Source organism: Camelina sativa, chromosome 19 (genome assembly GCF_030686135.1).
Source record: "Camelina sativa cultivar CO46 ecotype springtype chromosome 19, ASM3068613v1".
NCBI classification, from domain to species: Eukaryota; Viridiplantae; Streptophyta; class Magnoliopsida; order Brassicales; family Brassicaceae; genus Camelina; species Camelina sativa.
Window position 1 is genome coordinate 26,648,832 of NC_141898.1, and position 20,494 is coordinate 26,669,325.

The window sequence follows — 20,494 nt, forward strand, 5'->3', positions numbered from 1 at the left end:
TTGCATACCAAAATATTGGTATGCATTATCCGGTTTACACCATACGGTACAACCATTCAAAGCTTTATTATATACTTATCAAAACAATAAAGAAGTGAAAAAGGTTTTTGCACTCGAATGTCACTTTCTCATATTAAGTCTGCCTTACATCTCTACAAACAAGTCAGTTTCGAGCATTTTGGTCTTATGATTAGTACAGACTTAATTATTTATGTGATGTTTAGATTTGCAAAAAGGCTATTCATATACCTACCGTAATCAGTAGTTTGTACATCATCATTAGAGATATATTTGGTCTCAACAAAATGCTTTGGTTCCAAAACTTATTTCGAATTTAATTATTCAACATGCATTGAAATATTAATTAATACTAGACGTTACACAATGAGCTTTTGAACTTGAAGTAATCATGTTACAACGTGTTTTGGTTCTAATTATGCTTACCACCAAATTCTGCGACTTGTGCTCTTTCCAACGTACATTACGCTACGAACGACTCACATGATTACACGTGGAGTCATACCCACACGCTCGTCGGAATCACGTTACGAGCCAAAGGTTGAAGTCAAGGAGTCCAAAGAGGGTTTATTAGCTGACGTCACCGACACTTGAAGCCGACATGTCAACACACGTGGCAAGGCCCCACTGGTCACCGACAACGAGAAGAAGGGAAAAACTGCCGGCGCAGATTTAGCCGACCGGCTAACGTGCGCTTCCAATTACAAATACAGCAACTACTACTTCTGTCTTTCTCCTCATTGACGGTGATGAGACAAGCTCAAAGCCAGGTCTCTTAATCCATCGATCTTGGCCTCTTCAATGTTAACAAAATCTTCACTTTCACGCATTTCTAGATCTCTCCTTGAATGATCAATCAAAAAAGCTGCAATCTTGTCTTTCTTCCTCGTAGCTCCGTCTCTCGCGGATCCTTGTCGGTACACTTCTGCATTTTCTCAAATCTGGTTCCTTTCTGGAGTTTTCTCTGCTCCTGAGCTACGATTTAGCTTCAACTACTTCGATCTCGTGCAAAGTTAGCTTCTTTTAGCTTTGATCGTAGTTGGGTCTGCACTTTAGGATTTGGGAACTTAGGGCCTTTCTTTGAGTTTGATCTATTGTATCTTATTATCGATGTTGTGATCTCGTACACTCTATATGATTCCGAGGGTTGCTATGAGGCGTCGCTCTGCAGAAGTTGCTCCTACAGAGCCGATGGAGAAGGGAAATGGGAAGAATCAGACTAATCGAATCTGTGTGTTGGTTGCTTTATCACTCTTTTTCTGGGCATTGTTGTTGTACTTCCATTTTGTTGTCTTAGGAAGCAGTAGCATTGATAAACAGATCCAGTTGCAACCTAGCTATGCTCAGTCTCAGCCTTCATCTGTCTCTCTTCGGGTTGATAAATTCCCTATCGAGCCTCATGCAGCTCCGTCGAAACCTCCCAAAGAGCCTTTAGTTACCATCGATAAGCCAGTAGTACTCCCTCCTGCTCCAGTAGCCAACTCTACGTCCACCTTTACCAAGCCTCCTAGAATTGTTGAGAGCGTGCAGAAACAGGAGTTTTCGTTTATAAGAGCGTTGAAGACAGTAGACAACAAGAGTGACCCGTGTGGAGGGAAGTATATTTATGTTCATGACCTTCCCTCCAAGTTCAATGAGGATATGCTTAGAGACTGTAAGAAGCTTAGTCTCTGGACTAACATGTGCAAGTTCACAACCAATGCTGGCCTTGGCCCGCCGCTTGAGAATGTTGAAGGTGTCTTCTCGGATGAAGGCTGGTACGCGACTAATCAGTTTGCTGTTGATGTGATATTCAGCAATCGGATGAAGCAGTATAAATGCTTGACGAATGATTCCTCTCTTGCTGCTGCGATCTTTGTGCCGTTCTATGCTGGATTCGACATTGCTAGGTACCTGTGGGGTTACAATATCTCAAGAAGGGATGCTGCTTCGCTTGAGTTGGTCGATTGGCTCATGAAGAGGCCTGAGTGGGAAATTATGAGAGGAAAAGATCATTTCCTTGTGGCAGGTAGGATAACGTGGGATTTCAGGAGATTGTCTGAAGAAGAAACTGATTGGGGCAACAAGCTTCTCTTCTTACCGGCTGCCAAGAACATGTCTATGCTTGTGGTTGAGTCGAGCCCATGGAATGCAAATGATTTTGGGATCCCGTACCCAACCTATTTCCACCCAGCAAAGGACGCAGAGGTTTTTGAATGGCAAGACCGGATGAGAAACCTGGAAAGGAAGTGGCTTTTCTCATTTGCAGGAGCCCCACGACCCGACAATCCGAAATCCATCAGAGGGCAGATCATTGATCAATGCCGAAACTCAAATGTTGGCAAGTTATTAGAATGCGACTTTGGGGAGAGCAAATGTCATGCACCAAGCAGCATTATGCAAATGTTTCAAAGCTCTCTCTTCTGTCTGCAGCCACAGGGAGACTCTTACACCCGAAGATCGGCGTTTGACTCGATGCTTGCCGGTTGTATACCGGTCTTCTTCCATCCGGGCTCAGCCTACACTCAATACACGTGGCATCTACCCAAGAACTACACAACCTACTCGGTATTCATCCCCGAGGATGATGTTCGGAAGAGAAACATTAGCATCGAGGAGCGGCTCCTCCAGATTCCAGCCGAGCAGATCAAGATTATGAGAGAGAATGTCATCAACCTCATCCCAAGGCTGATCTACGCAGACCCGAGATCAGAACTGGAGACGCAAAAAGATGCATTTGATGTCTCGGTACAGGCTGTGATAGACAAGGTGACTCGGTTAAGGAAGAACATGATCGAGGGCCGAACCGAGTATGACTACTTCGTGGAGGAGAACAGCTGGAAGTATGCGTTGCTGGAGGAAGGCCAACGGGAAGCGGGGGGACATGTGTGGGACCCGTTCTTCTCCAAACCAAAACCTGGAGAAGATGGCAGCAGCGATGGCAATGGAGCCACGGCTATTTCAGCAGATGCAGCTAAGAATTCATGGAAGAGTGAGCAGAGAGATAAGACACAATGAAAAGAGACATAAACCACATTTTGTTAAGGTTTGGGATATAGTTTTCGGTTACTATTATACGGACAAAAAAAAAATGATTTATTTTTGTTGTATTGGTATCAAATGTAGTTTCTTCAGTTTCATAGAGATAAGTTTGTTTTGAGATTTTTGTTGTATCAGTTACCCACAGAAATTAATAATAAGAAGTGACCCTTTTCAAGTTTCTTACTGAAGTCAGCGCTTGTTTAATTGGGTTATGGTAATTACTCTTTAGCTTCAAGAACCGATGTATTTTTTTGAAGAATGCGTGTAGGTCAATCTAAGTACCTTATAATTGTAGGTGTGATACTGTGTTGTGTGGTTTAAACGAGTCTAAAACCATAGTTTTGGTAGTTGATCTTTCTTAAACTAAATGATTGAACAAGTGTGATAAAGTGAGTGCATATGCCCGCTAAAAGCACAAGACAAGCATTCGTCATAGTAGTCACATAAATAGACATTTTGCAACACATATTTCTGAACAAAAAGGGGCATTACCAGCTAGTCTCTTGCATCATTCATCAAACAGTAGCAGAACGAGTTACAGGTTTATCATAAAGACAGACAAGTCCCGGAAAACGAAAAGCGGTTTAGCCAGATACATTACGTTCAAACCTGTCAAACAGTAGCAGATTTAGCAGACACGAATTTGTAAGACTTAGGGACTGTAAGAACTGCATCAAACCACTCGACCTTCCCCAAGATCTCTTCCTTGCGGCGTTTTTCAAGCGAAATCTCTGCACACCAAATCATCTTCTCCTCATACCCACTAGCAGGCACATACTTGTCCCACAAAACAACCAGCGTACCACCATACTCCGCCAATTTAACAGTACTATATCTAGCAAACTTAGGTAGCTCATCTAAACCCCCTAACTTTATCCAATCTGCTCCTTCAGTTTTTCTACATATAAACCTTACAATAGGGTCATAATGATAGAATATGTTATCTATCATACAAATAGAACCACGATCCAAATCCGTCTCCAGTGCTAACGCTTCCCAACTCCAAACCTTTGGCTTTAAAGCCACAGCCTCCTTAGTAGACTTTACAGGAAGGTTCAAGTAAATCTTTCCTTCCATAGCTTCGAATTTAAATACTCGTTTTCTGGGCGGCACGGGATTCCAAATTTGAGTACTTGTGTTGTACACTTCAACACAGTTCAAAGAATCTGGACTCTCAGAGCTTCCTGCTAAATACATAGTCCCATCAAAGTTACTATTGGTGTGAGCCAGTCGCATTCTTGGAGATTCAAGCCAAGTGTGAGTTCGACAGTCAAGAAACCAAACACTAGAGCACTGAGAATCTTCCATGGCAGCGGTAATGGCGTAAAGATTAGAACCAACAGCAACGAGAAAAGACCATTCCACAGGAGCAGAGTTGAGAATTGGGGTTGGAGCAAAAAGATTGATACCTGAATCATCATCTTTCTTCTTCTTCTTCTTCTTCTTCTTCTTCTTCTTCTTCTTCTTCTTCTTCTTCTTCTTCTTCTTCCTAGTGGTGTGACTGGTTAGGGTTTGATTAGGCTACCGGTAGCTTCATCAGGAAAGCTTAAGCAAACATAGAGAAAAGTCTCGGTGCGGCTTAAGAGTGTTCGGGTGTGGTAAAGCTCCGTTGAAGCAAGGATTGATCGGAAGCTTTTGGAGACTAAGGAGAGATTTGGGTAATACGATCGCGAGACGCGGGCTAAGATGCTCACTATCAAATCATCCGGAAGTGACGGATTTGGGGTTGGTTCTGGTGACGGCGTAAGCAACCGTTCCTTCTCTGGAGACGACATTGGCGCGAGAGACGAAATCGCCGATGATCAACCACCTTTTAGGGATTTGAGATCACTCTCTCACTTATAGAAATGATCTTGAATAGTGAATTAATTTATAATGATTTCGAAATTAAAGATTTGATGCAATTATTTAGGACTTGAGAACGTTAAGATTAGACAAACACGTAAAACCAAATTGTGTATACATAAAAAGACCAAAAAACACATAGCAGCAATGCTGCTGAATTGTATTCACTAGACTAATTATTATTACCAATCATGTATTCAACTTTTGTATACTCAAGTGTTGGTCATTATTTATTTATTAGTAAATCAAAAGACTCGATTCTCTGTTGCTCCACCAAGATGTATAATAAATAGAAGGGGATAAAACCCTAGCCAGAAACTCCACAACGAAGCGAAGCGAAGCGTGCGTACATGATACATCATCACACAGCGTTCTCTAGCTCTTCTTTGGCTCTTCTTGTGGTTCCGAAGGTTTATTGTTGTCGACACCAGGCGAAGGATCAACCATGTTAGAAATGTTGATTCTCAAGGTTTGTTGGGGTCCATCGTTTGAGGGGACATGGACAAGTGCGTCCATTATCAGAATGTCCCAGTCCCTTTGCTTCAGGAACCCCAACAAGCTATCTTCTGTGCCAAGAAACAAAGCAAAAAAAGGGGAATCCAATGAGTACAATGATTTGTGGCAAATGCAAATCCTAACACATATTTGTCTTGAGAGAGAGACTAGCTGCGTTTTGAGAATTTTTTACCCCCATTGCGAACAGCTTTGAGATGCAAGATTCCAGTGCCTTGTGGTCCAACGACAGGGAATGAACAAGACACTGAGTGTCTTTGGTGAGAAACGGCTAGTGAAGCACTGTACCATGGCCCTTTCTCAATTGGTTCTCCAATAGCTTCAATCATCGCCTTACTATTTATCACCTTCTCCATCGCCTTGCTGAAAATTAAGCATACACATACTTTTCTTTGAGAAATCGCCAATGCAAATTTCACATTCTTGAAATCAGGTCATGTTATTGATTTTGACGATACAAGGAGAAGAGCATAGAGATATTCATGAGGGGCGTTGATATAATGTGCAACAAAATAACAAAATAGTGCATATAGAACTCCAAAGGATGATTGTTCTAGCGAGGACAGGGAAAAGAAGTATCATTACTTATAAAGTGGGAGGCACAAGCACAAGATAATAGACAGAACCACACATGAGAAACCAGACTAAAGCCTGGTTATTGGGTGCGTTGAAATTCACAGTGAAGCAATGCCAAAAAAAAAGTGTTCTCATCAAGCATAAGGTTTTCTCGTCTTTTGCTTAACCAGTTTCACTAGAGCAGACAATCAGACTCGAGCGAAAATGGAAATAAGGACACAGCATTGATTAAAAACTACATGTATCACTAGCACCAAGAGTTTGAGTTCCTTGTCAAATTGATATCTGCAGTGATAAGAAATCTACAGATTCCAATGGTCTCAGCTTTTATTTCAGCAATGGTTTAATCATCATCCCCTAAACTAAAATATTCACTTGATTTCAACTGAGTCACTAGCTTACAAAGCATTTCTCTTAAATCAATGCGAATCAGGAGAAAGAAAACCTATGAAATAAACAAAGCCGATTCACAATACAACTACGCTAGGGATGTTATACTTCAAATGCACATTTGCAGTAGCTAAACTTCAAATGTACCTGCTACATCCACGGTAGATAGAAAGATCATCGAGGGCACTCAAAGCAACACCACCGGTGACTGTAATCAAGACAAAAGACACTGCCTTCCGACCAAAAGACCCCAACGTCCCAGCTTTCCCTGTTTTGTCCGAGCTGTTTCAAAAACACATTCTTCAGCTCATAGAGACCAAATGGATCATCCAAGTTTCGAATCGAAGATAAATCGTCTATCTTCGATAGAAACTCAACTCAATTAGGTCTAATAAGTGATTTCACCAAAAATGGGCATGGGAGGTTTTGAAATCGCGGATAGAGACGAAAGGGGATTAAGATGCAGGACTAAATCGATCAGATTTCTGATCGCAAGATCAGAGAAGATGTTTGGGTACCTTGAGGAGGTTGAAGATCCTTTGAAGAGAGAAGAAGTGAGCCGCCTCGCGAACATTTTTTTGCTCAGGTGAAATTTCGACCCGAATCGGAGCAGCGACGCAGGGGGGAAGAAGATCTGTAGGGTTTTGGGTTTTGCCGTCAACATTATTTTTTATTTTAGTTTTTGTTTTTTGGTGAAATAAAATACTGATGAAATGTGCAAAAAGAAAAAAAAAAAAAAAAAAACAATACTTTTGATTGATTATAATCTTAAAATTAGATTTGTAACTAATTAATTATATGTATCCTCCGGATAAACTCAAATAATGTACTGTATTTGATCATTTCAACTGTGAGCAAAAATTATCATTTGCAAGTTTGTTGTATTTTTACCCTTCTTAATGATCTTTTCAAAAGATTCTTTTGTTATTTAAGAAAATTAAAAACTAAAATAAAAATGTTCCCAAATGATAATTTTGAGAAGAAGGAAGAAAATACTTCAATTTATTTTTCATAATCTGATTTTAAGAAATAAAATACTGATGAAATGTATAAATAAAAATAAAAATTTGATTATGATTCTTAAAATCAGATTTGTAACTGTATTTATGTGTCTTCCAGATAAACTCAAAATTTGATCATTTGTGAGCAAAATCATCATTTGCAACTTTGTATTCTCTTTAGTTATTTAGAAGAAAAAAACGTTTGTATTCTTAAAAAATAAAATAAAAAATAAGAAAACATATAAAGTTTATGGGCCAATCAGAACATTCCACGTATGAAAAAAGGAATGATGACTGATCGTCTTTTTAAAACACGCTTCAATTCATCCATCTCTCCGACGCTAACGAGGAAAACAAGGAACAGCAAATTGAGAGAGAGCAAGTTCGGTACAAAGATCCCGGTTTAATCGCTCCTACCGGTTCGAAGGCGCTCTCTGGCGTCTTTCTCTCCTCCTCTCGTGGGTTTGGGGTTTTTTCATATATTCTTCTTAGGTGAGATTTTTTTTTGGAATTTTGATCATCTTCTCTTTGGTTGGGAGTATAATTTTGGCGATTATGCTTTGTGATTGGTTGATTCAGCTTCGATTGTTTTTAGCGTAGGTTTTGATATTTTTGTGTTGTTGTTTGCTTTGCCGATTGATTCTGATTTTTTTTTTTTTTTTTTTTTTGCTATGTGACTGTAAAAATCATCTGCTCTTTCATTTTGTTTGATTCAGAATTTTACATGGATGAATTTTGATTTTGATAGGTTTTGAGTGTAATTCAGAAACTTTTGATTAGTCATAAATGAGATGATATTGGTGTATCTTAATTTTTTTATATATATATATATATGTGCATATAATCTTAATTCTTTTGATTTTTGTTTTTCTAGAACAATAATGGAGAGACGTTCGTTGAGGCCGCCAGTTCCGAGTGACATTTCGTTGATACCGTCTTTTCAAAACCCTTCGGTAAAAGAAGCTGACATGTCCTTCTATCCACAACACAATCAACTCATGGCAACGCCTTACCATTTGCTCTCTGCCAATGATGGATCTGTTGGTCATATTTACTCAACTAGTGATCTCTCTGCTAATGATGGAGTTCTTGATCATATGTATTCAAGTGATTTCCATAACTCGGAGTCATCAGTTTGGATTCCTTCTCCACTCCCTGATCCTTTTGACTTTCCTTCTCCTTCTCCTATTCAAAGGAGTCAGATGGACGATGGTGTTATCGTTGCATCCGATGAGATTCATGAACAATGTGACTGGCCAGTTTGGGATGACCACTTGATTACTGATGGAGATTCGCTGAGCTCTACTGTCTTGGAAGAGCTTCTCCTTGACACGAATTTCAACTCAGCTTCAGAGGTTGTTAATCTTGTTCTATTAAGTTTGCTACTCTTTTACTCTTGTCTCCACATATCAAAAGACTCATGTTTTAGGAGGAGGAGTTGTTATTTCAGGTCCAGCAACCAAGTACGCCATCGCAAATTCAACAACCCCAAGTTGGTCTGCAGCAGCCTTCTCCTTGTCTGGATTTGCGTCCACTTGTTAGGACAGTATCCTCAAACAACAACAACAACAACAATAACAGTGGTAGCAACAGGAATCATAATGCAGCAGCTAAGAGACGTATGCGTTGGACGCCTGAACTTCATGAGGTTTTTGTTGACGCTGTTAACCAGCTCGGTGGCGGTGAAAGTAAGTATCTCTCTCTCTCTCTCTCTCTCTGCTTCTTGGTTTTAAGATCCTTGACTTTGAATGGATCATGAAGTTCTATTTGTTCTGATTCAGTCTCTTATTTTTATCGCAGAAGCAACTCCCAAGGGTGTGCTGAAGCATATGAATGTCGAAGGTTTGACTATATATCATGTCAAAAGTCATTTGCAGGTTTGGTTTTTCTTTTTTATTTCCAAGAAATTGTTTCATGCTAATCCTCATAATAATCTATTGGCAAAAAGTCTACAATTTTTATTATTTATGTTGCAGAAATATAGGACAGCTAAATATGTACCAGAACCATCAGAAGGTAAACACTGGCTCCTCTCTTTTATGATGAATCTTCTTCATATGCATTCATTTTTCTTAAGATAATGAAAGTATTGTATTAGCTTATGTATCCAAACCTTCTTAATCTATCTTACTCTAATCTTTTCTTGATATCTATAAAAAAAAAGCTCTCAACATTGTTTGCATAATTGCATTCTAATATCATCTAGTTTTGTAGACTAGAACCCTTTTCCGGGACTCATTTAGTCTTAGTAACAATCTGATGATTAGCAGGTTCACCAGAGACAAAGTTGGGACCGCTTGAGCAAATTACGTCTGTTGATACGAAACGGTGGGGTTTGGTAACATCAGAAATCACAACTGCTACACCATTGAATCTGTCAAATAAATTCTCACTACTGATATTGCAGTGGGATAGATGTCACTGAGGCTTTGCGACTTCAGATGGAAGTTCAGAAACAACTGCATGAGCAGCTCGAGGTACAACGATGAACATATGATAAAGTTTGAGCTTCATAGTGTTAGCTAGTTGTGTATCACTTGAAGTTGCAAACAGTACGGATGAAAATGGGTTTTGCTTCTTTGATGTGCTTGCAGATTCAAAGAGAAATGCAAATTCGGATAGAAGAACAGGGAAAGGCACTGATGATGATGTTTGAGAAGCAAAATATAGGTTTTGGCAATCTGGAACAAGAAGACAAAACAAGCGCGGAAAAGCCTGAAAATGGTTCAGAGGAGTCATCAGATTCCCCGCGGGCAAAGCGTCGGAGAAACGAAGAATGAAGGGAACCTTATCTCGGGAAGGTAGATCATAAAACTGAGGTTTTTGGTGGAGTTGTAGAGTTTGACTTATTAGAGTAAGACTCTTTTTTCTGTCTTCTTCAGGCTTTTCTCTCTCTCTTTTTTTTCTTTCTTAAACTAATTTTCTGATTCTCAGCTCTCTAGCAAGAAACAACAATAAAAAAGAGCAATTCCATCTTTCTGATGTAATTTTGAATTCAGATTTTGATTTATTAGTGTTTAACTTAGGTTAATTCAAAACTTGAATTTATGTCGAGCTATGTCTGTCAAAGCCTGATTACATAAACGTAGCGAAGATATCTCTCATAGAACAAAAGTTTTGCACAAGCCATAAGATTGAAGCTTTATTTGTCCCACATCGGTAGTTAAGTGAAGCGTCGGTCAAAAACAATCTCTATAAAAAGAGAAGCTGGGCCTTACTAGCAATTCATACCTTTCTCGGCCTTTTGGCTAAGATCAAGTGTAGTATCTGTTCTTATCAGTTTAATATCTGATATGTGGGCTATCGGCTCACACGATATTAACTCTATTTTTTAAGGGAGAAAGTCCGTTAAGATAGCTTGCTATCTGGGCTTTCCCGAGTCGCCCATGCGTTGCACTACTGCACGGGCCTGGCTCAACCCACCAACAATTTAGTTCAATTTTTCTATTTATGTTTATTATTTTATGATCATTATTTATTGACTAAATTAACTTGCGAGTTCAAACCTAAAATAACTTAAAAAAATTGTTGAGGTTAAACGCTAATTAACCTAGTTAACTAAAATACTTCAATACCGGTCCATCTCTACAGAAGACAAAACGCGAAACGGAAACGAAGAGATAAACCGGTCCAAGGATCCCGGTTTACTCACGCTCTTCATCTCGAGTCAAATTCGTCTCAGTTCTTGATTTTGATTTTTTTTAGAGTTAGTTCATATCTAGGTTTGTGCGTAAATTGGAAATAGCTTTGGTGATTGGTGGATTTAGTATTCGATTTAAGTTAAGTGTTGTAGGGTTTTGATATTTGGAGAGGGATGAGTCGTGGGAATTACAAGAACCCGTGCTTGACCATGCATCAGCCATGGGCTTCACTTCTCGTCCATGGTATTAAACGCATCGAAGGCAGATCCTGGCCTGCCCCAATTCGAGGTATGTCGTCCGAGATCAGCTTTACTGATATATCTTATAAGCTGCAGCTGGGATAAATTTGAATTGGAACATTGTGATAATTGCATAACATTGAAGAAGATGATGATGTTGTTGTTTGTTTTACTAAACATGTAACATAGGCCGTTTATGGATTCATGCTGCTAGTAAAGTACCTGATGAAGCTACTATTAAAGCAATGGAAGAGTTTTACAAAGAGCTTTATGCTATTGATGGGATCACTGATATTCAATTCCCCCAACATTACCCTGTTTCAAGACTAATTGGTATTATTGTTACTACTAATCTTTTTTTGTATACTCATCTTTGTCACATCAATATATATTTTTGTAAGATCCTAAGTAGCAGCTTGGACCATAATTGATACGGTTTTGTTGGTGTTATAGGATGTGTTGAGGTTGTTGGCTGTGTCACCTGCGATGAACTTCAGAACTGGGATGCTTTACCTGAAGGAGTACACCAATTACCTCTATTCTTTTTTTACATTGATACAGTTCATATTCGATGATTCTATTGTATAATAAGCAAACCCCCAACTGTGTTTGGTATAATAATAGGTGAGGCTTGAAGGACAAACCAACTTTTGTTGGCTATGCGAGAAGCCACAGGTGAAATTCACTTTAGCTTTCGGTTTCTACTGTTTTGTTTGGATTTGTGACCATTTAACATTTGATTCTATGAACTCTTCCAGAAACTGATTATTCCATTTGAGATGCGCGGGTACCAGGGCGTCTATAATTTAGAAAACAAGGTAATCTTGTTCTTCTCTAAAGCCTAAGAACTGGGAGAGTTGTATAAGATAGTACCAGTTACTTACTGTATTCTCAAATGAAACAGATTTATGCGGCTGCAGCTAGAGGTCTTATGCCTTCTCAAAACACTTCTGTGGTTAGATTCCCTCTTCCAGACCCAAAAGACCCGTTTTCCTTAAAACCTGGTTCTGTTCCCTGTACAACACAAGAGAAGAAAGCGCTTGATTCAGAGCAAGTTAACAGTCTCACAGCTGCAATCGCCGGGGCAAAAGCAGCGGCTACTCAGTTCTCGAAGAAGGGACAAAGTCTACAAACAAATAATATAAGTGATTACACGACAAGAAGCAAGGGAAAAGTTAGTGAAGATGATGCAGCAGAGTCCCTAGATAACCCGGTTGTTGGTTCTGGTGGAGCGTCTGGCCGTACTTATACAACAAGAAGCAAGAGCAAAGTCACACAGATGGGTGAAGCAAAATGTAGTGAAAACAACAGCAGCAGAAAAGTGGAAGATGATACAAATTTGACAGAGAAGTACAATGTGGAATCTAGTCAAAGAAGTGTAGTCACAAAGCGAGAGGACAGGAATACAAGTATTGGTGAAAGAAGGTTTGATCCTGGATCTGCCCGGGTACGTATATTTCTTTTACATGATTAAGCGATAATTACAAACAGTAGTTGACTTTGTTCGTCTGATTTCATTTCACATGTTGGATTTATCTCAGATTATGGCCGCTGCAATCAGGAACTTGAAGCCATCTTCTTGATCTACTGTGGCAAAGTTGTACCATATTTTTGGTTTCTAAAATATATACTCAGTTCATAGTTTGGCTTTACCTTTTAACTTACTGTTAGTTTATACTTTATTTGTATACATTCAAGTTTTGAATATGAGAAAATCTTTATTGTCCTGTTTTAAATAAAAATCATGTAGACTAAAACTTCATAAAATATCAAAAGCAAATGTGCAAGGGAAATACAGAGCAAAGACTTTGGTCGATTCTTGTCGTAATTTGGTCGAGACTTACCTCCTATAGACTACGTTTTCTATGATTTACATCAACTGTCAACTGTTAAAACCAGACGCTTGTGTGATAAAGATACGGAAAACGATATGTATCCCCCTCGGAAGTTTCATATAGCACCATAACTACACAGAATTCAAACCTCGATCTCTGGCCACACAAATCAGAAGTTCTAGTCCAGTTTCCACATAATTTGAAAGTTAAAAACCTCAGAACACAGATGAATTTATTTGTTTATGACTTAAACCAATACTAAACCACTTAAAACCAACGCTAAACCAAAATTAAAAACCTGACCACTTAAAACCAATACTAAACCAAAATTAAAGCCTGAACCATCTCTTTTTCCTCTTTCTTCATCTCCGGATCACAAAACAAAGAGATACGTCTCCGCTGCTGGTGTTTTGAACGAGAAGCTTATAGGAGGAGGAGCGAGGAACAGTGATGTATTTGTGGCGGCTCTGCCGTATAATCTGAGGATGAGAAGAGCTGTTAGTGAACATGATGTTGAATCACCGGCAAAGACCGTCAGAATTGAAATTGGCGTGAAGAGAAGTATCGATTATGAAATTGAAATTCTCCGTTTCGTTGTCGAGAGAAGAAATTGAAGAATTTTCCCCATTGTTTTGTATAGAAAAAACCCTCTGAGAACACGTTATTTGAAAGAGAATTGCGGATATATGAAGTTGGATTTAAGTCAATCTCAATTTTGGTCCACTTTTTTCTGTAAAACTCAATGAGAATCTGCAGACCAGGATTAGTGTTGTTGTAAGTGAAAACGACTGCAGCAGAGGATTTCCCGCATTGATCATGGGGGAAAGCATGACATCGTTCGCAGAAGAGACAAACTTAGTGATGTAGAGTCTCGTTGTTGTCTCATTTTGGTGAATCATTATCATTGTTTAGCTTATAACAGAGAATTTGTAGGTTGAGAAGATGGTGCATTATCATTTAAATAATTGCAGAGAACAAAAAAAGTAATATAAAACATAGAAAAATAGTTACAGAGATTGAGCAAACCGAGTCATACAAGAGAACAATAAACAAACTTGTTGTCTCTTCTAATCTCATTCATCCTTGACTAAAAGTGCCTTGAGACAATTTACTTGAGAGACAATGCCTTGAGAAGGCTCTCCTTACTATTAGATTCATTGTGTGGTGGTGAGTGGTGATTGAGATGATTTGCAACGTGGTTTGGATGATTCGACTTCATCATCATGAATATCGCCATCAATAGACCAATCGATTAGATTTATTGGTTCTCAAAATCTTGGGTTCTTCAATTCTGAGATTTAGAGATTTCGATCTTAAATTCGGGTTGTACTAAGGTTAAATCCAGTTTTTTTAGTCCTAATGTGGTTAACAATTGTCTGGGTAGTAGTAAACCGAACATAAACCGTGTTTATGTGTCTTTAGGTTATGAATTTTGATTTTATGTGTTATGAGGTTTCGAACTTCCGATTTGTGTGGACCGAGATCGAGGTTTAAATTTTGTGTAGTTGTGGTGCTATATGAAACTTAGGAGGGGGCTACAAATCATTTTTCCTAAAGATACATAAAAGTAGCGAAGATTGTATTTGTCGGTTTGTCTTTGTTCTCTACTTTATCCCACATCGACAAGTTAGTAAGCATTGATCACAAACAAACTGATATAAAAAGAGAAGTCGGGTCTCACTTGCAATTCATACCTTTCTCGGCCTTTTGGCTAAGATCAAGTGTAGTATCTGTTCTTATCAGTTTAGTATCACGATATTAACTCTATTTTTTCAGGGTGAGAGTCCGATAAGATAGCTTGCTATCTGGAGTCTCGTGAGTCGTCCATGCGTTGCACTACTGCACGGGCCTGGCTCAACCCACCAATAATTCAGTGAAATATATTTCAGGAAATCTGTATGTAATTTTCTTTTTTTAAAACGTAATTTACTACAAGCTGACAGAAGTAATACAGTAAGAAAAAGAAAAAATAAAAAGGATTATGGTTTGTTCTGAAGATGTTTGTCCCACATCGGGTATTTAGAACATAAGACTTGTGTATATAATTAGTCCGAAAAATAGGACATGGTACAACAGTCATTGGACGAAGTGAATGGGTTACATGGACCTGTCTAGGTACCGACCCAGGAAAGTCCCCGGGCCACTATCCGCAGAGATGCGGCCTCGGAAACGAGAGAATCATGCGGTGGATTGATTATAAGCTGAGACGCGTGTGTGGAGCTTTCTCTCCGTCGATGATATCATGGCCGTTCGTTTCACGACAGTTATTCACTTGGTCCTCATCGGATTAACTGAACGGGGCTTATGTTCCAATGGCAACATTCTTTTTTTTTTAAAGTTCAATTGCTCTTCGCTAATCAGAGTCTTCTTCTAAATTGGGTTTTACTTAAAATCGTAGGTGAGAATTTTCGATTTTTTGTAAAATTGTTCATCTCTAATTATGATTTGAATAGGGTTTGGGGTTTAGATTTGATTAGGGTTTGGTGTAGGTTTTGATATTTTGGTTAGGTAAAATGTGTTTGCTTCTTCAGTTTTCTTTAGGTATTTTTTGGGGAGTACCTTGAACTGATGATGCTGTTGCGTTCAATCTGTAATTCGAAGTAACAGAGCCTATATGGATTAGAGTAGCTTTCTGGGTTTAGAATTTAGATTCAGATTTCTAGTGTTTAAGGATCTTGTTAGGTTATACAAAACCTCTTTGTGGTATCTCTCTCTCTCTCTCTCAGTAGCAATATACTAATCCATGATAAATGAGTCATTCAACTCTATGAATGAACTGTGAGTAATATGGCTGCTCTGGTTTGTTGTTCTGTTGTATCTGCAGAGAGTTTACTTTAGTGTTTAAAGTCAAAAGCAATGAAGAGAAAGATAGCCATTGGGTTCGAAGGTTCAGCTAACAAGATTGGGGTTGGAATTGTGACTGTAGACTGTACAATCTTAGCGAATCCTCGGCATACATACATAACCCCTCCTGCTCATGGATTCCTTCCTAGAGAGACTGCTCATCACCATCTCGACCATGTTCTTCCTTTAGTCAAGTCAGCTCTAGAAACGTCCCAAGTAACTCCAGAAGAAATCGATTGCATCTGTTACACAAAAGGTCCTGGTATGGGAGCACCGTTGCAGGTCTCAGCCATTGTCGTTAGAGTATTGTCGCAGCTTTGGAAAAAGCCAATCGTTGGAGTGAATCACTGCGTGGCTCACATTGAGATGGGGAGAGTAGTTACTGGAGCTGATGATCCTGTTGTTCTGTATGTGAGCGGTGGGAAGTGGGAACACTCAGGTGATTGCTTATAGTGAAGGTAGATACCGGATATTTGGTGAGACCATTGATATTGCTGTTGGTAATTGCTTGGACCGGTTTGCTAGAGTCTTGAAGCTCTCCAATGATCCAAGTCCTGGCTATAACATCGAGCAGGTATTTCTGAATCCATCATTACTTTTAATAATATGATCTAGTAGTGTACATGTGGTGTTAGTGAACATTTATCGAATGTTTTTGTTTGTTTTCTTAACAGCTCGCTAAGAAAGGAGAAAAATTCATCCATCTTCCGTATGCTGTGAAAGGTATGGATGTATCGTTCAGCGGAATCTTGAGCTATATCGAAACTACCGCAGAGGAGAAGCTCAAGAATAACGAGTGTACACCAGCAGACTTGTGCTATTCTCTTCAAGTAAGGCTATAACAGTTGTTCATTGGCTACATAGAAGAATGTAACGTTTTGGCACATTTTGTAAAGAGGATCATGATTGTTGATGATCTGGCAGGAGACGGTGTTTGCGATGTTGGTTGAGATAACGGAAAGAGCGATGGCGCATTGTGACGAGAAAGACGTTTTGATAGTCGGTGGTGTCGGTTGCAATGAGCGTTTGTAGGAGATGATGAGGACCATGTGCTCTGAACGTGACGGTAAGCTGTTTGCAACTGATGACCGATACTGCATCGATAATGGAGCGATGATCACTTACGCGGGTATACTTGCATATGTTAACGGTGCTGAAACGCCGATTCAAGAGTCCACCTTTACGCAGCGGTTTCGTACAGATGAGGTTCACGCGGTTTGGCGGGAGAATGAAGACTTGGTGCTTGGGGGATAAGAACGTTGGTTGCTGTTAATTAACTTTTTTTTTTTTTTTTTATAACTTTTTGTTAATCCGTTTTGAGATTGTATCTCTCTACTCGATCAAATAAGTTTTTGATAAGTTTAAATGTGTTTTCTTCTGATTTTGAATTAAGTTTTAGATTTGTGTACCACTTTCAAATTGCTCTCGCCGCCGCGTTTGTCACCAGTAGCGGTGTGGTGGTAGCTGCCAGTAGGAGCAATTGACCGCACTTTCAATTTTGATTATGAAAACGTTTTGACACAAATGGTAATGTGTCGCAGAATTATAAGCCAAATGAAAAATTAATTTCTACATTATTATTATTCATATACAAAAATATGTATTTACTCTATTAACAATTGTTATTGCATAGTTTTTTTAGTGAATGAAAATGGTACTACTTGACTTGTGTGTATTTTTCATACCTAATAATAACTACTTTTTTTTTTTTTTTCTTATAAAAAGATACGAAATTAAATTTGGAAATAGTGAGCCGGCCGAGAGGAATAAATCTCATAAAGTTGGAAAAATTAGGGTTAGACTCTCTCCTCAGATCATTCTCACAACGCTGCGACTATTCTCTTCTCTCTCTGACTCTTTATATATTTTTTTCGCATTCGCTTTCGCTGGTTTTTTTGACAAGACAAAATCGAACGATGAGGGGATTGGTGAGCAAACTCGTGTCCAGATCTCTCTCCGTCTCCGGGAAATGGCAGCAGCAACAGCTTCGCCGTCTCAACATCCACGAGTATCAGGTTCTTCCTTCTCTTCATTTTCGGGTTTTTGACCATTCTTTAGTGTTCTATAGTTGCGTAGATTCGCTTTTCAAGTGCGGATTCGAGTACGATCTGTGTTTTTTGGGGTTGATCCACTGATTGATTGATTGATTGATTGATTTGTGTTAGAGATAGAATTATTCGGTGTCTCTCTAGGAGTTTTGAAAGTAAGCACTAGGTGGACATGGAATCGTCTCTCTAGGAGGTTTATGAAAATGTTTTATTTGTGTGTGTTTCTGATACAATCAGGGAGCTGAGCTGATGGGCAAATACGGTGTGAATGTGCCAAAAGGAGTAGCTGTTGGTTCTCTGGAAGAAGTTAAAAAGGCTGTCCAAGAAGTTTTCCCTAATGAAAGCGAGGTATATTATTATTTCTATTTCAGCACATCATTTGCCATTGACTTAGATTCTTATCTCTCTCTCTCTATTAGTTTGTTGCCTAATTGAAAGATATATTGCTCTTTGCCTGTGGTACAGTTGGTTGTTAAGAGCCAGATCTTGGCTGGTGGAAGAGGTCTTGGAACATTCAAGAGTGGTCTTAAGGGTGGTGTTCACATTGTTAAACGTGATCAGGCTGAAGATATTGCTGGTTTTTTTTTAATCTTCTTTCTTCTTCAAGTGTTGGATGTCTCTTCTTCTTTTTTTTGTCTCAGAGTTTATTGATCCTATTCAAATTCTTATATCGTTTGTAGGGAAGATGCTTGGACAAGTACTCGTCACCAAACAAACTGGTCCTCAAGGCAAAGTTGTTAGCAAGGTTTGTTATCAGTTATTCCATGAAGCTCATAATTGGTGTTCTTTCTTCAATTCTCGTGACTAACTCTTGCCCCTTTTGAATCTTAATTTTGAGCAGGTTTACTTGTGTGAGAAATTGTCTCTCGTCAATGAGATGTACTTCTCCATTATTCTGGACCGTAAATCTGCTGGACCGGTATGCTACTACGCAAATGATGAACTACTAATTCATTTCTCTACTTCTAGCCATGCTGTTCTAACCCCCTGCTGCAACATCTAAACGGCTTTACTTTCTTATTGCAGTTGATCATTGCCTGTAAAAAAGGTGGTACCAGCATTGAAGATCTCGCTGAGAAGTTCCCTGACATGATTATCAAGGTTGTGACTGTTTAATACGTACTTGGATCTTTAATCTCTTGTAGAAACATCATCCTTCTGAGATCCTGCGGATTTTTGACCCCTCCATTCATGGTTTTGCGTAGGTACCAATTGATGTATTTGCAGGAATCACTGATGAAGATGCTGCCAAGGTTGTGGATGGTCTGGCTCCCAAAGCTGCTGATAGAAAAGATTCGATCGAACAAGTGAAGAAGCTGTACGAACTCTTCCGCAAGAGTGACTGCACAATGTTGGAAGTGAGTTTTCTCACACTGTCTTGTTTCTACACTCATTTTCTCAGTTATCAATATCTTCTTTTGTTGAACCCCCAAATTTCTCTTGTAGATCAACCCTCTTGCAGAGACATCCACTAACCAATTGGTAGCTGCTGATGCCAAATTGAACTTCGATGATAATGCTGCGTTCCGACAAAAGGAGGTTTTTGCCATGCGTGATCCAACACAGGAGGATCCACGAGAGGTATCTGTCTTGTCTATCTCCCTTTTATCATTAAGAAATCTATCTGATGTTGTTAAGTCGATAAGAAGAGATTAAAAGGAAAAGTGTGTGTTGCTTCTCCCGTAGGTGGCTGCAGCGAAAGTTGACCTGAACTACATCGGTCTAGATGGAGAGATTGGTTGCATGGTGAATGGTGCTGGATTGGCCATGGCAACAATGGACATCATTAAATTACATGGTGGAACTCCCGCCAATTTCCTTGACGTTGGTGGAAATGCTTCTGAGCACCAGGTAAAAGAAACCTTTACTTTGGGGAATCAAAATTTTTTGTGACAAATTTTAATAGAGGGTTTGTTGACTCCAACAAAAAAAAAAAAAAAAAGGTGGTGGAAGCGTTTAAGATACTGACATCTGACGACAAAGTGAAAGCAATCCTGGTGAACATATTTGGTGGGATAATGAAATGTGACGTGATTGCTAGTGGAATCGTGAACGCTGCAAAAGAGGTGAGTGAAAAAATAGCAACCTTCTAATGAGCAGAATGTTTCATTCAGGATTGAAGATAAAAATCGAAGTGATTTGTGTGACGACAGGTATCATTGAAAGTGCCAGTGGTGGTTCGTCTAGAAGGAACGAATGTGGAGCAGGGAAAGAGAATCCTCAAGGAAAGTGGAATGAAACTCATAACGGCTGATGATTTGGATGATGCGGCTGAGAAAGCGGTTAAAGCATTAGCTCACTAAATCTCTCTATATATTAATATCAAAACTCGTCCCGGTTTGTCAATTGATTTATGGTTGACGCAATTTACACTTTTCTCGCGGATATAATTTCCTCAAACAGATCAATAATGAACTGGTCTCCGTTTTTTTTGTTTGATCCAAAAAGAAGAATTAAATTGGAATTCTCGGTATCTTTTTCTATCATACATACCACTCATTAGGTTAGGTGTCACTGAAAAAA

At 39.1% G+C, this 20,494-nt stretch overlaps 4 protein-coding genes, 2 non-coding genes and 5 pseudogenes across 10 annotated transcripts; 9 read left to right on the forward strand and 2 right to left on the reverse strand.

Moving 5' to 3' along the window:
* The first annotated feature begins 538 nt into the window (after positions 1-538).
* LOC104766794 (xyloglucan galactosyltransferase MUR3 pseudogene) lies at positions 539-3,218 on the forward strand (annotated as a pseudogene). The gene has a single exon (XR_015590903.1). The product of XR_015590903.1 is annotated as a xyloglucan galactosyltransferase MUR3 pseudogene (transcript).
* A 269-nt stretch (positions 3,219-3,487) lies between these two features.
* LOC104766793 (F-box/kelch-repeat protein At5g48990 pseudogene) lies at positions 3,488-4,920 on the reverse strand (annotated as a pseudogene).
* A 26-nt stretch (positions 4,921-4,946) lies between these two features.
* On the reverse strand, positions 4,947-7,114 carry LOC104766792 (uncharacterized). Of its 2 annotated transcripts, none has more exons than XM_010490744.3 (4): positions 6,882-7,114; positions 6,511-6,645; positions 5,573-5,760; positions 4,947-5,450 (listed from the first exon to the last, which is right to left on the reverse strand). In XM_010490744.3, exons 1-4 carry the CDS (start codon positions 7,025-7,027, stop codon positions 5,260-5,262), a joined length of 660 nt encoding a protein of 219 aa, XP_010489046.1. In that variant the 5' UTR covers positions 7,028-7,114; the 3' UTR covers positions 4,947-5,259. The 2 variants fall into 2 exon arrangements, with proteins under 2 accessions (XP_010489046.1, XP_087357725.1); XM_087501599.1 differs by having other exon boundaries at positions 4,947-5,447; positions 6,882-7,043.
* A 387-nt stretch (positions 7,115-7,501) lies between these two features.
* LOC104766791 (myb family transcription factor PHL4) lies at positions 7,502-10,402 on the forward strand. 2 transcript variants are annotated; one of them, XM_087503110.1, is made up of 8 exons: positions 7,502-7,856; positions 8,239-8,719; positions 8,815-9,052; positions 9,165-9,241; positions 9,341-9,380; positions 9,635-9,692; positions 9,772-9,841; positions 9,959-10,402. In XM_087503110.1, the coding sequence occupies exons 2-8, from the start codon at positions 8,246-8,248 to the stop codon at positions 10,142-10,144; spliced, it is 1,143 nt and encodes a 380-aa protein (XP_087359236.1). In that variant the 5' UTR covers positions 7,502-7,856; positions 8,239-8,245; the 3' UTR covers positions 10,145-10,402. The 2 variants fall into 2 exon arrangements, with proteins under 2 accessions (XP_087359236.1, XP_087359235.1); XM_087503109.1 differs by having other exon boundaries at positions 7,636-7,856; positions 9,632-9,692.
* Positions 10,403-10,591: 189 nt separating this feature from the next.
* LOC147921072 (U2 spliceosomal RNA) lies at positions 10,592-10,787 on the forward strand. Its single transcript, XR_015592020.1, has one exon. It is a non-coding gene; the product is annotated as a U2 spliceosomal RNA (small nuclear RNA).
* A 57-nt stretch (positions 10,788-10,844) lies between these two features.
* LOC104701749 (uncharacterized) lies at positions 10,845-12,986 on the forward strand. The gene is made up of 7 exons (XM_087501600.1): positions 10,845-11,293; positions 11,434-11,577; positions 11,698-11,765; positions 11,869-11,919; positions 12,003-12,062; positions 12,149-12,691; positions 12,786-12,986. Exons 1-7 carry the CDS (start codon positions 11,179-11,181, stop codon positions 12,825-12,827), a joined length of 1,023 nt encoding a protein of 340 aa, XP_087357726.1. The 5' UTR covers positions 10,845-11,178; the 3' UTR covers positions 12,828-12,986.
* A 1,783-nt stretch (positions 12,987-14,769) lies between these two features.
* On the forward strand, positions 14,770-14,942 carry LOC147921073 (U2 spliceosomal RNA; annotated as a pseudogene).
* Positions 14,943-15,025: 83 nt separating this feature from the next.
* Positions 15,026-15,407, forward strand: LOC147921074 (uncharacterized; annotated as a pseudogene).
* Positions 15,153-15,397, forward strand: LOC109125211 (RNase MRP). The gene has a single exon (XR_015592019.1).
* Positions 15,408-15,803: 396 nt separating the features above from the next.
* Positions 15,804-17,289, forward strand: LOC104766790 (uncharacterized; annotated as a pseudogene). The gene is made up of 3 exons (XR_015590904.1): positions 15,804-16,497; positions 16,598-16,753; positions 16,848-17,289. The product of XR_015590904.1 is annotated as an uncharacterized LOC104766790 (transcript).
* Positions 17,290-17,292: 3 nt separating this feature from the next.
* Positions 17,293-20,444, forward strand: LOC104766789 (succinate--CoA ligase [ADP-forming] subunit beta, mitochondrial). The gene is made up of 13 exons (XM_010490742.3): positions 17,293-17,450; positions 17,649-17,718; positions 17,827-17,938; positions 18,209-18,319; positions 18,437-18,548; positions 18,652-18,716; positions 18,813-18,890; positions 18,998-19,072; positions 19,177-19,329; positions 19,418-19,552; positions 19,658-19,822; positions 19,915-20,037; positions 20,125-20,444. The coding sequence occupies exons 3-13, from the start codon at positions 17,840-17,842 to the stop codon at positions 20,272-20,274; spliced, it is 1,266 nt and encodes a 421-aa protein (XP_010489044.1). The 5' UTR covers positions 17,293-17,450; positions 17,649-17,718; positions 17,827-17,839; the 3' UTR covers positions 20,275-20,444.
* The last annotated feature ends 50 nt before the right edge of the window (positions 20,445-20,494 follow it).